At 42.7% G+C, this 17,118-nt stretch overlaps 1 protein-coding gene across 1 annotated transcript; it reads left to right on the forward strand.

The window, feature by feature from the left end:
* Window positions 1-11,007: 11,007 nt before the first annotated feature.
* On the forward strand, window positions 11,008-15,968 carry LOC124671751 (polyadenylate-binding protein 2-like). The gene is made up of 9 exons (XM_047208082.1): window positions 11,008-11,269; window positions 12,197-12,315; window positions 12,413-13,069; window positions 13,154-13,231; window positions 13,303-13,392; window positions 13,848-13,982; window positions 14,568-14,744; window positions 15,053-15,265; window positions 15,480-15,968. The coding sequence occupies exons 1-9, from the start codon at window positions 11,008-11,010 to the stop codon at window positions 15,723-15,725; spliced, it is 1,977 nt and encodes a 658-aa protein (XP_047064038.1). The 3' UTR covers window positions 15,726-15,968.
* Window positions 15,969-17,118: the final 1,150 nt, after the last annotated feature.

The following is a 17,118-nucleotide window of genomic DNA, read 5'->3' on the forward strand; positions in this document are numbered from 1 at the left end:
AATAGTGGCAGAAATCTGTCAAAACAGAACTGCAGGAAAAGATCGATTTTTCGAAAATCTTCTGTTGCTCACATCGAAAAGTGTTCAACTAACGAAAGTTAGATAATAACCTGGGGCATATGCTCAAACATTGGTAGCTCAAAATTACGTACTGGTTGGGAATACGAATTTTTATGGTGACATCACAAAATCTGTTTCAAGACAACAAATTTTTCCCAAATCTTACTTTCTTCCTATTATAGGCTATTCTTGGCACGAAAAAGAAATAAAAATGATAAGGATAGGTTATTACAGAGGTAACAACTTCCAAGACTCAACAAAAGATTTTTTTTTACAGAAATAAAACAATGAGTTGTCTCCCATAAGCGCTTTTTTTCTTTAACGCCTTTCCGCTAGACACAATAGTTTGAGAAGATGCTCACATAAGAAATATGAATTGAAGTAAAAGAGAGCATCAAGAAGCAAATATAAAACAAATTTAAGTCTAACTCACTTCCTATGCATAGGAATCTGATACGCGTACAGCACGCGACCGTTGGGAACCCCAAGAGGAAGGTGTGATGCGTACAGCGGCAAGTTTTCCCTCAGTAAGAAACCAAGGTTTATCGAACCAGTAGGAGCCAAGAAGCACGTTGAAGGTTGATGGCGGCGAGATGTAGTGCGGCGCAACACCGGGATTCCGGCGCCAACGTGGAACCTGCACAACACAACCAAAGTACTTTGCCCCAACGAAACAGTGAGGTTGTCAATCTCACCGGCTTGCTGTAACAAAGGATTAGATGTATAGTGTGGATGATGATTGTTTGCAGAAACCAGTAGAACAAGTATTGCAGTAGATTGTATTCGATGTAAAAGAATAGGACCGGGGTCCACAGTTCACTAGTGGCGTCTCTCCCATAAGATAAATAGCATGTTGGGTGAACAAATTACAGTTGGGCAATTGACAAATAGAGAGGACATGACAATGCACATACATGATATGATGAGTATTGTGAGATTTAATTGGGCATTACGACAAAGTACATAGACCGCTATCCGAGCATGCATCTATGCCTAAAAAGTCCACCTTCGGGTTATCATCCGAACCCCTTCCGGTATTAAGTTGCAAACAACGAGACAATTGCATTAAGTATGGTGCGTAATGTAATCAATAACTACATCCTCGGACATAGCATCAATGTTTTATCCCTAGTGGCAACAACAAATCCACAACCTTAGAACTTTACGTCACTGTCCCAGATTTAATGGAGGCATGAACCCACTATCGAGCATAAATACTCCCTCTTGGAGTTAAGAGTAAAAACTTGGCCAGAGCCTCTACTAATAATGGAGAGCATGCAAGATCATAAACAACACATAGATAATAGATTGATAATCAACATAACATAGTATTCTCTATCCATCGGATCCCAACAAACACAACATATAGCATTACAGATAGATGATCTTGATCATGTTAGGCAGCTCACAAGATCCGACAATGAAGCACAATGAGGAGAAGACAACCATCTAGCTACTGCTATGGACCCATAGTCCAGGGGTGAACTACTCACTCATCACTCCGGAGGCGACCATGGCGGTGAAGAGTCCTCCGGGAGATGATTCCCCTCTCGGCGAGGGTGCCGGAGGCGATCTCCGAATCCCCGAGATGGGATTGGCGGCGGCGGCGTCTCGGAAGGTTTTCCGTATCGTGGCTCTCGGTACTGGGGGTTTCGCGACGAAGACTATATGTAGGCGGAAGGGCAGGTCAGGGGGCCACACGGGGGCCCCACATGCTAGGGCCGCGCGGGCCCCCCTGGGCCGCGCCGCCCTAGTGTGGCGGCGCCCCGTGGCCCCACTTCATCTTCCCTTCGGTCTTCTGGAAGCTTTGTGTGAAAATAGGCCCATGGGAGTTGATTTCGTCCAATTCCGAGAATATTTCCTTACTAGGATTTCTGAAACCAAAAACAGCAGAAAACAGCAACTGGCTCTTCGGCATCTCGTTAATAGGTTAGTGCCGGAAAATGCATAAATATGACATAAAGTATGCATAAAACATGTAGATATCATCAATAATGTGGCATGGAACATAAGAAATTATCGATACGTCGGAGACGTATCAGCATCCCCAAGCTTAGTTCTGCTCGTCCCGAGCGAGTAAACAATAACAAAGATAATTTACGGAGTGACATGCCATCATAACCTTGATCATACTATTGTAAGCATATGTAATGAATGCAGCGATCAAAACAATGGTAAATGACATGAGTAAACAAATGAATCATAAAGCAAAGACTTTTCATGAATAGTACTTCAAGACAAGCATCAATAAGTCTTGCATAAGAGTTAACTCATAAAGCAATAATTCAAAGTAAAGGTATTGAAGCAACATAAAGGAAGATTAAGTTTCAGCGGTTGCTTTCAACTTATAACATGTATATCTCATGGATAGTTGTCAATGTAAAGTAATATAACAAGTGCAATATGCAAGTATGTAGGAATCAATGCACAATTCACACAAGTGTTTGCTTCTTGAGGTGGAGAGAGATAGGTGAACTGACTCAACATAAAAGTAGAAGAAAGGCCCTTCGCAGAGGAAAGCATTGATTGCTATATTTGTGCTAGAGCTTTGGTTTTGAAAACAAGAAACAATTTTGTCAACGGTAGTAATAAAGCATATGTGTTATGTAAATTATATCTTACAAGTTGCAAGCCTCATGCATAGTATACTAATAGTGCCCGCACCTTGTCCTAATTAGCTTGGATTACGGGATTATCATCGCAATACATATGTTTTTACCAAGTGTCACAAAGGGGTACCTCTATGCCGCTCTGTACAAAGGTCTAAGGAGAAAGCTCGCATCTGGATTTCTCGCTATTGATTATTCTCAACTTAGACATCCATACAGGGACAACATAGACAACGAGATAATGGACTCCTCTTTTATGCATAAGCATGTCAACAACAATTAATTTTCTCATATGAGATTGAGGATATTTGTCCAAAGCTGAAACTTCCACCATGGATCATGGCTTTAGTTAGCGGCCCAATGTTCTTCTCTAACATTATGCATGCTCTAACCATTAAATGAGTGGTAAATCTCCCTTACTTCGAGACAAGACGGACATGCATAGCAACTCACATGATATTCAACAAAGAATAGTTGATGGCGTCCCCGGGAACATGGTTATCGCACAACAAGCAACTTAATAAGAGATAAAGTGCATAAGTACATATTCAATACCACAATAGTTTTTAGGCTATTTGTCCCATGAGCTATATATTGCAAAGATAAAGAATGGAAATTTTAAAGGTAGCACTCAAGCAATTTACTTTGGAATGGCGGAGAAATACCATGTAGTAGGTAGGTATGGTGGACACAAATGGCATAGTGGTTGGCTCAAGGATTTTGGATGCATGAGAAGTATTCCCTCTCGATACAAGGTTTAGGCTAGCAAGGCTATTTGAAACAAACACAAGGATGAACCGGTGCAGCAAAACTCACATAAAAGACATATTGTAAACATTATAAGACTCTACACCGTCTTCCTTGTTGTTCAAACTCAATACTAGAAATTATCTAGACCTTAGAGAGACCAATTATGCAAACCAAATTTTAGCAAGCTCTATGTATTTCTTCATTAATAAGTGCAAAGTATATGATGCAAGAGCTTAAACATGAGCACAACAATTGCCAAGTATCACATTATCCAAGACATTATAGCAATTACTACATGTAGCATTTCCCGATTCCAACCATATAACAATTTAACGAAGAAAATTCAACCTTCGCCATGAATACTATGAGTAAAGCCTAAGGACATATTTGTCCATATGCAACAGCGGAGCGTGTCTCTCTCCCACACAATGAATGCTAGGATCCATTTTATTCAAACAAAACAAAAACAAAAACAAACCGACGCTCCAAGCAAAGTGCATAAGATGTGATGGAATAAAAATATAGTTTCAGGAGAGGAACCTGATAATGTTGTCGATGAAGAAGGGGATGCCTTGGGCATCCCCAAGCTTAGACGCTTGAGTCTTCTTGAAATATGCAGGGGTGAACCACCGGGGCATCCCCAAGCTTAGAGCTTTCACTCTCCTTGATCATATTGTATCATCTCCCTCTCTTGATCCTTGAAAACTTCCTCCACACCAAACTCAAAACAACTCATTAGAGGGTTAGTGCACAATTAAAATTTACATGTTCAGAGGTGACATAATCATTCTTAACACTTCTGGACATTGCTCAAAGCTACTGAAAGTTAATGGAACAAAGAAATCCATCAAGCATAGCAAAACAGGCAATGTGAAATAAAAGGCAGAATCTGTCAAAACGAACGGTTCGTAAAGACGAATTTCTAAGAGGCACCAGACTTGCTCAAATGAAAATGCTCAAATTGAATGAAAGTTGCGTACATATCCGAGGATCACTCACGTAAATTGGCATAATTTTCTGAGTTACCTACGAGAGAATTAGACCCAGATTCGTGACGACGAAGAAATGCTGTTTCTGCGCGAGTAATCCAAATCTAGTATGAACCTTACTATCAACGACTTTACTTGGCACAACAATGCACAAAACTAAGATAAGGAGAGGTTGCTACAGTAGTAACAACTTCCAAGACTCAAATATAAAATAAAGGTACTGTAGTAAAAATATGGGTTGTCTCCCATAAGCGCTTTTTTTTAACGCCTTTCAGCTAGGCGCAGAAAGTGTATATCAAGTATTATCAAGAGATGAAGCATCAACATCATAATTTTCACAATTTGTCCCCTTGGGTATCTTAGATGCTCCCTTATCTATAGTGGTTTTAAGAGCTTTATCAATTTTAGGCCTATAATAGCTTTTTGGTTTAGGCCCCTTAGAGACATACATGAACTTTTGCTCCTTACCCACATAAGCTTTCTCTCTAAACTTTATAGATGAAAAGGTTGAACCCAATGTTCCCATAGCCTCTTTAAGTTCACTAATCCTTTGGGTTTGATTATCATGAATAGCACAAGATTCTAAAATGGCAATTTTCTCATTAATTCCACCTAGAGATTTATCAAGTTTATCGGTGCTATCAAGTAATGCTCCCAAAGTAGTATCAATACTTGGAAGGCTTTGCTCTATGGTTTCCAGCTTTTTCATGACATCTTCAAGAGAGGTTTCAATTTTAATTTCATTAACAGGTGGTATTCCAAATAAACTCTCAATAATGCAACTAGCTTCTAAGGCAGGAGTACCTAGGAAGTTACCTCCCGCGAGACAATCAAGAACATACCTATTCCAGCTAGAGATACCAACATAAAAATTCCCCAGTAGGATAGTGGTGGAGTGTTTCTTAGTGCACCTATTATGGGCATCACTAATTCTATACCAAGCATCTTTTAAACATTCTCCCCCTTTTTGCTTAAACGCACGAACTTCAACTTCAGGATTACTCATTTTAGCAACAGTAAATAAAGCAAACTAGATAAAGTAAATGCAAGTAACTAATTTTTTTGTGTGTTTTTAATATAGCAAACAAGATAGCAAATAAAGTAAAACTAGCAACTAATTTTTTTGTATTTTGTTTTAGTGCAGCAAACAAAGTAATAAATAAAATAAAGCAAGACAAAAACAAAGTAAAAAAGATTGGATTATGGAGACTCCCCTTGCAGCATGTCTTGATCTCCCCGGCAACAGCGCCAAAAAACAATCTTGATACGCGTACAGCACGCGACCGTTGGGAACCCCAAGAGGAAGGTGTGATGCGTACAACGGCAAGTTTTTCCTCAGTAAGAAACCAAGGTTTATCGAACCAGTAGGAGCCAAGAAGCACGTTGAAGGTTGATGGCGGCGAGATGTAGTGCGGCGCAACACCAGGGATTCCGGCGCCAACGTGGAACCTGCACAACACAACCAAAGTACTTTGCCCCAACGAAACGAGTGAGGTTATCAATCTCACCGGCTTGCTGTAACAAAGGATTAGATGTATAGTGTGGATGATGATTGTTTGCGAGAGAACGAGTAGAACAAGTATTGCGATGGATTGTATTCGATGTAAAAGAATAGGACCGGGGTCCACGAGTTCACTAGTGGTGTCTCTCCCATAAGATAAATAGCATGTTGGGTGAACAAATTACGGTTGGGCAATTGACAAATAGAGAGGGCATGACAATGCACATACATGATATGATGAGTATTGTGAGATTTAATTGGGCATTACGACAAAGTACATAGACCGCTATCCAGCATGCATCTATGCCTAAAAAGTCCACCTTCGGGTTATCATCCAAACCCCTTCCGGTATTAAGTTGTAAACAACGAGACAATTGCATTAAGTATGGTGCGTAATGTAATCAATAACTACATCCTCGGACATAGCATCAATGTTTTATCCCTAGTGGCAATAGCACATCCACAACCTTAGAACTTTCCATCACTGTCCCAGATTTAATGGAGGCATGAACCCACTATCGAGCATAAATACTCCCTCTTGGAGTTAAGAGTAAAAACTTGGCCAGAGCCTCTACTAATAACGGAGAGCATGCAAGATCATAAACAACACATAGATAATAGATTGATAATCAACATAACATAGCATTCACTATCCATCGGATCCCAACAAACACAACATATAGCATTACAGATAGATGATCTTGATCATGTTAGGCAGCTCACAAGACCCGACAATGAAGCACAATGAGGAGAAGACAACCATCTAGCTACTGCTATGGACCCATAGTCTAGGGGTGAACTACTCACTCATCACTCCGGAGGCGACCATGGCGGTGAAGAGTCCTCCGGGAGATGATTCCCCTCTCCGGCAGGGTGCCGAAGGCGATCTCCTGAACCCCCGAGATGGGATTGGCGGCGGCGGCGTCTCTGGAAGGTTTTCCGTATCATGGCTCTCGGTACTGGGGGTTTCGCGACGAAGACTATATGTAGGCGGAAGGGCAGGTCAGGGGGCCACATGGGGGCCCCACATGCTAGGGCCGCGCCGCCCTAGTGTGGCGGCGCCCCGTGGCCCCACTTCGTCTTCCCTTCGGTCTTCTGGAAGCTTCGTGTGAAAATAGGCCCCTGGGCGTTGATTTCGTCCAATTCCGAGAATATTTCCTTACTAGGATTTCTGAAACCAAAAACAGCGAGAAAACGAGAATCGGCTCTTCGGCATCTCGTTAATAGGTTAGTGCCGGAAAATGCATAAATATGACATAAAGTATGCATAAAACATGTAGATATCATCAATAATGTGGCATGGAACATAAGAAATTATCGATACGTCGGAGACGTATCGGAATCTTGTACACAAATAAATCCACAAAGAACAAAGTGACAAGCATTGGAAGATAAAACAAGAGTAACTTCAAAACTTTCAGCATATAGAGAGGTGTTTTAGTAACATGAAAACTTCTACAACCATATTTTCCTCTCTCATAATAACTTTCAGTAGCATCATGAATAAACTCAACAATATAACCATCACATAAAGCATTCTTATCATGATTCACATCCATAAAATAATTATCACTCCTCACATAAGCATAGTCATTCTTATTAGTTGTAGTGGGAGCAAATTTAACAAAATAGCTATCATTATTATTCTCATCACCATAATCATCAAATATAGGAGGCATATTGTAATCATAATTAATTTTCTCCTCAATAGTAGGTGGATTGAAAATAACATAATCATCATTGTAATCATCAAATATTGGAGGCATAGTATCATCATAGCAAATTTCCTCCTCCAAAGCTGGGGAACTAAGAAGATCATTTTCATAAAAACTAGTTTCCCCAAGCTTAGACTTTTCCATAGCATTAGCAACAATGGTGTTCAAAGAATTCATACCAATAACATTGCTATTAACATGCAAATAAAGTTCCATTGTTTTTTCAGTTTTCTCTTCAAACACCCCATTTTCTAACTCAAGATAAATACTATAAAGCTCTCTAATTTTGTTGTTGTTTCCCATTAAGCCTAACTAATGAAAATAAAAACAAGAAATAAAAAGATATAATTGCAAAATCTAAAGGAAATAACTTCGAGCACTCACCAACAACTAGAAAAATTAGTAGCCAGAGGATGTGAGTACCTTTTACCTTACCTCCCCGACAACGGAGCCAGAAAAGAGCTTGATGTCTACGCATGCTTCTATTCTTGTAGACAGTGGTGGGCCTCCAAGTGCAGAGGTTTGTAGAACAGCAACAAGTTTCCCTTAAGTGGATCACCCAAGGTTTATCGAACTCAGGGAGGTAGAGGTCAAATATATCCCTCTCAAGCAACCCTGCAATTACGATACAAGAAGTCTTTTGTGTCCCCAACACACCCAATACACTTGTCAGGTGTATAGGTGCACTAGTTCGGCGAAGAGATAGTGAAATACAAGTAATATGGATGATTACGAGTGGTAATTGCAATCTGAAATAAAAATGGCAGCAAGCAAACATGTAGCAGATTTGGTTGTAAACGGTGTTTCAATGCTTGGAAACAAGGCCTAGGGATCATACTTTCACTAGTGGGCACTCAACAATGATGTCATAATTGAATACATAGATATTATCACTTCACTATGCTACTATGAACCACTCTCCGGTTTGATAACAGACACAAATTCACTGCCTAGGACTGCATAAACATTCCTTAAAATTCGCATTCCCAATCTATGGATGCTCCACGCTATCACTTTGAGCATACAAAGATGGTACTAACTAGACACCACAATTCATAAGTATTTCTGTAAATTGAGCTTAAGAAACAAACACGGTGTGCACACTGTCACACAGCTGGACAAGGTGTCCCCGGAGATCACATAATAAAACCACTTGAGTAGCACAATAGTTGAAGAATAACATCTACTTATTCAACTAGATTACAAAGCTCATGATCACATAAAGATCATACATGGAGAGATAGATAGACCACATAGCTACCGGTAGAGCCCTCAGCCTCGGGGGAGAACTACTCACTCCTCATCACGGGAGTCAACAACGGTGATGGAGATAAAGGTGGAGTCGATAGAGATGGCTCCGGGGGCAATTCCCCGTCCCGGCAGGGTGCCGGAACAGCTGTTGTCCCCCCGAATCTTGTCTTCGATGGGGCGGGGCTATAGAACTTTTCGTGGACGGAGGCTTGTTGATTTAGGGTTCACGCGTCGGGAGGCTTCTTATAGGCGGAAGGGCGAGGTCGATGGAGGCAGGGGGCCCAGACCTCTTTGTCCCCCCTCTGGACTTTGTCTTAGTTACAGAAAAATAAGAGCTTCGGCTTTTGTTTCTTCCGATTCCGAGAATATTTCTTGTACAACTTTTCTGAAATACAAAACAACAGAAAATAGGAAACTAGCATTGTGACATCTTGTCAATAGGTTAGTGCCGGAAAATGTATAAAAGTGCAACAAAGTGTAAACAAAATATATAGAAATTGGTGTAAAAAAAGCATGTAGCATAAAAAATTATAGATATCTCGTTTGCAACGTATTTGTAGCCTGAAGTATGACATGGAGTAGGTTTGTATTGCCTGAGCAACAACTTTAATCAGTAGTTCTTTGCCCGTAGCTGAAAGAAACAGTTCGATCCACCCTTGGTCCCTCTTCCAAACACGGTCCCTAAGGTACTTGAAAGCGTCATTGATGGAATTTCCAACATCTGAGTGCATCCCCAAATATTTCTCGTTCAACGAGACATTATGGACCCGTAACACATCCAATATCTCCTCCTGTATTATTTTAACATCTTTTAGCGAACTGAATTGATGACTTGTCCATGTTTACTTGTCGTCCAGAAGCATCACATTACATCTGAAGTACATTCTTCACCTCCTGTACACTCTTCCTACTTGCTTTGAAAAACATGAGGCTGCTATCTAAAATTAAGGAGTCATTGACTCAGCACCGTGGCCGATGGAGCGACCTTAATACCACTTACGTTTGATGAATGATTTCTAGGTTTTAACAGGCACGAGAGACCCTCTGCTACCAACAAAAAGAGATAGGGGGAGATAGAATCTGACTGGCGGATGCCCCTCGAGGGTTTAAAACTTTGCAGCTGTCTACCATTAAAAATAATCGAGAAAGAGGCAATCGTTATCTGCCGCATAACCATCTCCACCCACAACCGATGAAAGCCTAGTCGGATCATGATAGCACGAGATAATCCCACTCTACCCCGATCATGAGCTTTCCGCACGCACATCCAGTTTCAGTGCACAACATCTCAATTCCCCGTCTCACGTGCGGTTCATGAAATGCAGGCACTCGAAGGGTGTAATAATGTTGTCCGTGCTCAACCGTCCTCGACAAAAGCTAGCTGTTCCGCCAAGATGATCTCAGGAAGGATAATGTAGATCGTTGTTGCCACATAACCTTCTATCGACCAAGTCAGTTAAACCACAGCTGTCAAACGAAAACAAAGACACTTTTTTTTTTTTGAGACGAGAAACAAAAACACATTTTTTTGGAGAACCAAAACAAAAAAACACATGGAACGTCACCGCGGCAGCCACGTAGGAATCCTCCTGGCGATGCGGTCAGCCCATCCCAATCCACCGGTCAAGGCGATTCTCGAGCCCACACGGGTCCACCACCTAAGCAAGCCCGCTGAGACCCAGCCCACCCAACAACCCAGATGGCGAACAACTGTCCAGAAGCAAGCAAGCCCCGTCGCATCGCATCCCGCTTGGACCCGGTCTACCAGCGCCACCCGTACCGGAACAGTCTCCAGCACCGGCACGCCGGTAGCGCACCAACACCGAGTCCACGGAGGCTGGGCCGAACAAACCCTAAGGCAGAGAGCGCAGGTGCGCTCCGCTCCCCTATAACAACAACCTTCTTCCCCGGCGCGGCGTCTCCCCCGGTAGAGAGAGTCGCGTTCTCCGCCTACGGCCAGCCCTCTCTCTTTGTATCCCGCAACCAAGAAACAAAACTACCCCCAAAAAAACTAGCAAAACCCAAAAATTCCCCAGCCTCGGCGGGATCTACTCCTCCTATCTACCAATCCGTCCGTCCGGCAGATAGGGTTTAGCGCCGAATTTTCGGGGGAAAAAACCGCAGTCTTGGCCATGGCAGCGGCGGTGACGGCCAACGGTGGCGCGGCGGCGGCGGCGGTGGCGGCCGTTCCCGCGCCGGTCGGCGTCGGCGGCCCGCAGCCCGTCGCGACCACGTCGCTCTACGTCGGCGACCTCGAGGCGTCCGTCACCGACGCGCAGCTCTACGAGCTCTTCAGCCAGGCCGGCCAGGTGCTGTCCGTCCGCGTCTGCAGGGACGTCAACTCGCGCCGCTCCCTCGGATACGCCTACGTCAACTTCAACAACCCCATGGATGGTATCAACCGATCGACCACCCCTCCCCTCTCTCTCTCTCTCTCTCTCTCCGACCGCGCGATTCGCGATTACGATAGGGGTTTCGATGTTGTCGAATTGCGGTACGATCACCAGATTGGGCTAGGGTTTTCTTTTCTTCTGGGGTTAAATAGATCCGACACCATCGTGCTAGATTAGTCGGTGGATTGCGGTTTATGTTTCCTTTCACCACAGTTTTGGTAAGCGATTACACACTAGAAAAAGGAACGATTTTTCTCAACAATCGGTTAACGTGAACCTGTCACTGTATCCTGTTTTTTTTTTGGTTGTGGGGAGGATGTTAGCAATCCCTGCATCTGTTCTCCCTTCTTTGGAAGGGAAGCGGGGAGGATGATGGTGCCCATTGGTTAGGTTTTGTTTTGATAATCGAGTCTCACTGCTGGCACATACCAACATTGAAAGTACACCTTTTTAATTGAATTGCCAGGTTGATTTCTTGTTTTTTAGGCATGTAGGGACTAGGGACATCACTGTGGTGTGTGTGCTGGACACAGATTTCATCACTATTTCTGGCATTAGCTGGCCTTCCGCTGTTACTGAATTCTTGTTTTAGATTAGCTGTCAAGTAGATGGAATGGGGAACCTGGGCAACACTCATTCATTGTTGCATGGTGGGCACAATATGTGTGCCTATTAGCAGATGATACGAGGTGTAACCATGTGTTCAGTTGTAGGTATGCGCGGATGTTCATGCTGTAGATAACGGGCATGTAGATTTGGAATAAATGCTTCTTCGGTACTAGAGTAGTTGTTGAGCCTCATCAAACTATGCCATCTGTCAGAGCATTCCTGCTCTTCTTTTCCTCTTCTGCTGCTGCTAGGCTTTTACTACAGTTATAATAAATGTGGAGCATATTATGATTCTTAACCGGTTAATTCTGTTTGGCAGCTGCAAGAGCAATGGAGGCGCTCAACTTTGCTCATCTCAACAACCAGCCCATCCGGGTCATGTACTCCAACCGTGACCCAAGCAGCCGCAGAAGTGGATCTGCAAATATTTTTATCAAGGTACCGTCACATCTTTTTAATCTGCATTGCCATCTTAAGATAATCATTCTCTTTGGACTTGTCTCTGATGTAAGCACTTTGAACTTTCTCTTTGCAGAACCTCGACAAAACAATTGACAACAAGACTCTCCATGATACATTCTCTGCGTTTGGTCCAATTCTCTCATGCAAGGTTGCCATGGATGATATTGGCCAATCCAAAGGCTTTGGCTTTGTTCAGTATGAAAAGGAAGAGTCTGCACAGTCTGCCATGAAAGGCCTCAATGGTATGCTTATCAATGATAAGCCTGTGTATGTTGGACCTTTTCTTCGCAAGCAAGAGAGAGACAATTCCTTTGACAAGGCAAAGTTTAACAATGTCTTTGTCAAGAATTTATCTGAGTCTACCACAAAAGAGGACCTACTCAAAGTGTTCAGTGAGTATGGAAATATTACAAGTGCTGTTGTCATGGTTGGCATGGATGGCAAATCAAGGTGCTTCGGCTTCATCAATTTTGAGAGTCCAGATGCTGCTGCTCGTGCCGTTGAGGAACTTAATGGCAAGAAAATTAATGACAAGGAGTGGTATGTTGGAAGAGCTCAGAAGAAGTCTGAAAGAGAGATGGACCTGAAGAGAAGTTTCCAGCAGAGCATGAAAGATGCAGCTGATAAGTATCAAGGACAGAACTTGTACTTGAAGAATCTGAATGATGGCATTTCAGATGATCAGCTACGTGAACTGTTCTCTAGCTTTGGCAAAATCACCTCATGCAAGGTGCTTATATGTTTGCAATCACATTTTTGTCCTTTGTTTTGTTATTATTATCCATGGCCACAGCTGACCGAGTTTATTTAATAGGTAATGCGTGATCAAAATGGTGTCAGCAAGGGGTCAGGCTTTGTTTCTTTTTCTACCCGTGAGGAAGCATCTCAGGCTGTAAGTATGTTTTCTGAATGTCGTATAGTCTATTGTGTCTCAGATGGCTGACATGTTCTTTGTTTGCACAGCTAACTGAAATGAATGGCAAAATGATATCTGGAAAGCCATTGTATGTAGCATTTGCCCAACGTAAGGAAGACAGAAAAGCAATGTTACAGGTAATTGTCCTGGAACCACCTGAGACTGTTTCTAATGATTTCAAATTGTTATTAAAGCGGCCATTGTAGATAGTGAAATAGAACTTGTATAAGCACACTAATGCATGCTAATTACTGCTTTGTCTCACTTGGAACAATGCTGTTACTGATGCAAGGATAGACAAGTCATGTTCATGTGTATTTCACTAATTAAATTTGATGATGAACTTAAACTTTTGTACTTTAATCTTGGTGCTCAGCAAAACTTCTTTGCTCATTTTTGGAGGAATAGAAGATGTGCACTTTCATAGTTACACGTAAATTTGAATTATGGGTTTACTATTGTTTCTTGTAATACTTAATTGATCATGTCTCCTGCTTTTGATGAAATTTCTTGAGATTTGTACAAGGCTGCTTTAACTATATTTGACCATTCATCGTTAAAATGCTAATGTAACAAATTTCATATCATTCAGGCTCAGTTCTCTCAGATGCGTCCTGTACCGATGACACCTACCATGACTCCTCGACTTCCCATGTACCCTCCCATGGCTCCTCTTGGGCAGCAAGTCTTCTATGGGCAAGCTCCACCTGCTATGATGCCCCCTCAGGTACTGTTATAAGCTCTATTCTTACTTTAATTCTGAACTTAGTGTTACCTACAGGTTCTCCCCATGTAAGTGTAATGAAGGAGAAGCAATATATTTCCATGGTAAACAAATTAAGGTAGCACTGGGTTGTACAATATGAATTGTAGTTTTTTAATCATATATGTCACAGGCTTTTGGCAATGCCCTGTGTGTGAAAGTAGAGATATTATTTGGGAGTAATGGTTTAACACTAGGTTTAACACTTTTATTTGAGTGAAAGAATATTAGTGTTCAGTATCAAGTTTATATTCTTAATGCCATGTGTGTTTCGGTTGGGAAGGTACTCTGGAGTCCGGAGTTCAAATAAATCTAGCAATGTAGTACTCTTCACCTACCAACATTATTGCCTTAGCTCTTCTGGACTGGGATGCTCACATTGAACACCTCTTTGGCTGGTCTTGTTCATTTGACATTTCACTTGAAATTGTAGTAATTTCTGTTCATTATGTTATATACATGCTTTGTAGCAGCGTTCAATTTACCTGGATGAACTTGAATGAAAAATATGTCCGCTGGATATTGATCCTATTGTGTACTTTCCTGTAGCCGGGATACGGTTACCAGCAACAGCTTGTTCCTGGCATGAGGCCTGGCGGTGCCCATATGCCTAATTACTTTGTTCCAGTTGTCCAACAAGGCCAGCAGGGTCCACGCCCAGGTATGAGGCGCTCTGGTGCTGGGTCTGCGCAGGGACAGCAAACTCCTCAGCCATTTCAGCAACAGGTTAGTAATAAATGCATTTCATGACTATAACTCCTGCAATTATGCCAATTCTAGGACGTTGTTACTTGATGCTTGTATAGTCGTATATAATGGTAAACATAAATCAGGTAGTAGCAGACATGGTTTCATCTAGATTCTCCTAAATAGCCAAATCCACTTACCTTCTTGCCAAGAGAAGTATGCTGTGCTACTTTTCTTATTCTCCAATCAGCTGGTGTGCTGGGATTCTGATTGTGCAGCGCTAGGAGGTTTTTGCCATCTGGAGTACTGAAAGTGCAATGCCATAACTTATCATGATTCTGTAACAGATGGTTCCAAGAGGACGCGTCTACCGGTACCCGCCTGGACCTGTACGTAACATGCCTGAGGGTCAACCGATGCCAGGAGTTGGTGTTGGAGGTATGATTCAGCCATACGATATGGGAAGCTTCCCTGTGCGAGATGCTGGCTTGTCACCTGCTGCTCCAATGGGAACTCTGACATCTAACCTTGCAAATGCTACTCCAGACCAACAAAGAACGGTATGTCTTGGTGTTATCCATTTCCATCCTAACAAATTTGCGAATGGTCACAGTGATCTCTAGACAGTACCCTAGATGTCAATGTTTTGTTGTTGTTTGGAGATATGTATAGTATATGCTAGATGTCCCATTCTCTTTTTATAGAATTCTATTTTCTGCCTTTGCTCCCACTTGCACTGCCAGTTTTCTGATGTTCTTAATTAATTCCATCTAGTTACTTGGAGAAAGCCTCTATCCACTTGTTGAGGCACTGGAACGCAACCAAGCTGCAAAGGTCACTGGCATGCTTCTGGAGATGGACCAGACGGAGGTTCTACACCTGCTCGAGTCTCCAGAGGCTCTGAAGTCGAAGGTTGCCGAGGCAATGGATGTTCTGCGCAACGTGGCTCAGCAGCAGAATCCGAGCGCTCCTACCAGCCAACTTGCTGGGCTATCACTGGCCGACAACATTATCGCTTAGCTGAAGTCGTGGCAATCGAAAGATGCTATTCTTTTATCCCCTATGGTTGAACTTGGGTGAGTTTGAGTTTTTGTGCTGGGTGTTAGGCCTTTATCTGCCTGGTGTCTTTGCAGCTGACTGGCCAGTTACCTGTTTCTGTGTTTGACTATTGAGGGCTTGGTTGCGTACCTCTTATGCGGTTATGTGTTACTGGAAGTTTTGCTATTAAAATTAAAAGTGAGCGAGTACAACATTGCTGCCCAACTTTGGTTTTCTGCTCATCTGCATGGAATATCGATCGTAGTAGGTAATCTCAGTGTCACCACCCACGTGGTATCATTGTAACATGGCTTTACCAGTTTCTGTTTTTCGCTTTAGTTCTCGAAGCAGTTTATTTTGTTTAAAGAAAGTGGATTTTACACGCTGGGTGTGTTTCCGTCATCGTCTTTGGATTCGGATAAAAGAGGAGAGAGAATCTTTTCTATACTATGGTGGCGCGAATCCGAGGTGACAGTATTTCCGTTGTTTAAATGGTCTTTTTTTTTGCGAAAGCTCTTTAAATGGTCTCGTAGAGTACTTTAAAATCCCATAAGGCCCCCGTTTATGGGGATAGAGTTTGGGTGTTCGAAACAGGGTTTGACTCAGCAATAATGTGGCTATCATCAGTCATAATTCTGAACTGATCACAAATATTAACTAAACGAATAATACTTTGAAGAGCTGAAAACTTCTAGATGGAACAAGCACATAAGCATGGCACACGATTATGTATCATTCTGTATTAAAATCACAAAGAAGATACATGAAGAGGAGCAGGCGAGGTGTATGCTGCCCGTGAGGAACATCGTCAGATTGTCCTTGTCCACGAGAGGGCAGCGGAGTGCGGCGTGCTCAGCAGGAGAGGGGAGGGTTATGGAAAGACCATATCTGCGAGAAAGCTAGCTTGCTGATAGCAACAGAAGGCCGCAGCCTGGGCAGTGGCCACGGCACGGGCAGCCGAAGGAGATGGAGGAGCCAGCCAATAGGGTACAGCCGCCAAGATGGCAACACGATGACATGGCAATGAACACAAGGGGAGGATTGTGTCCCTTTCAACCCAACAGGTTTTCAGGGGATAATCTAAAAAAAAAGTTTTCAAGGGATTGATGGGGATTATCCCGCCCAAGCCTGGTCTACCAAACGGCCCATGGAAAGTTTTTTGGTTAGCCGGGAAAATACTCAGCAAACCCACCAAAAACACCTGCGCCGGCCTAAGGGCATCTCCAGCGGCGCGATGCATTTTAGCGTCCGCGTGCGTCCGTTTGCGTCGGCCCTTTTGGTCGAAATCAACCGCGCGTCCGTTTGCGTCGGGGGTGACTCTAGCGGCACAACACATTTTTTTTGGCCGAACCATTTTTTTTAATACATGAAACAT

The sequence above is a fragment of the Lolium rigidum genome, chromosome 7, assembly GCF_022539505.1.
Source record: "Lolium rigidum isolate FL_2022 chromosome 7, APGP_CSIRO_Lrig_0.1, whole genome shotgun sequence".
NCBI classification, from domain to species: Eukaryota; Viridiplantae; Streptophyta; class Magnoliopsida; order Poales; family Poaceae; genus Lolium; species Lolium rigidum.

Coding starts and splice junctions, on each gene's coding strand:
- LOC124671751 (XM_047208082.1), top strand. CDS start 11,008: ATGGCAGCGGCGGTGACGGCCAACGGTGGCGCGGCGGCGGCGGCGGTG. Junction 13,070..13,153: donor GCAAAATCACCTCATGCAAG/GTGCTTATATGT, acceptor TTTATTTAATAG/GTAATGCGTGATCAAAATGG. Junction 14,745..15,052: donor CTCAGCCATTTCAGCAACAG/GTTAGTAATAAA, acceptor ATTCTGTAACAG/ATGGTTCCAAGAGGACGCGT.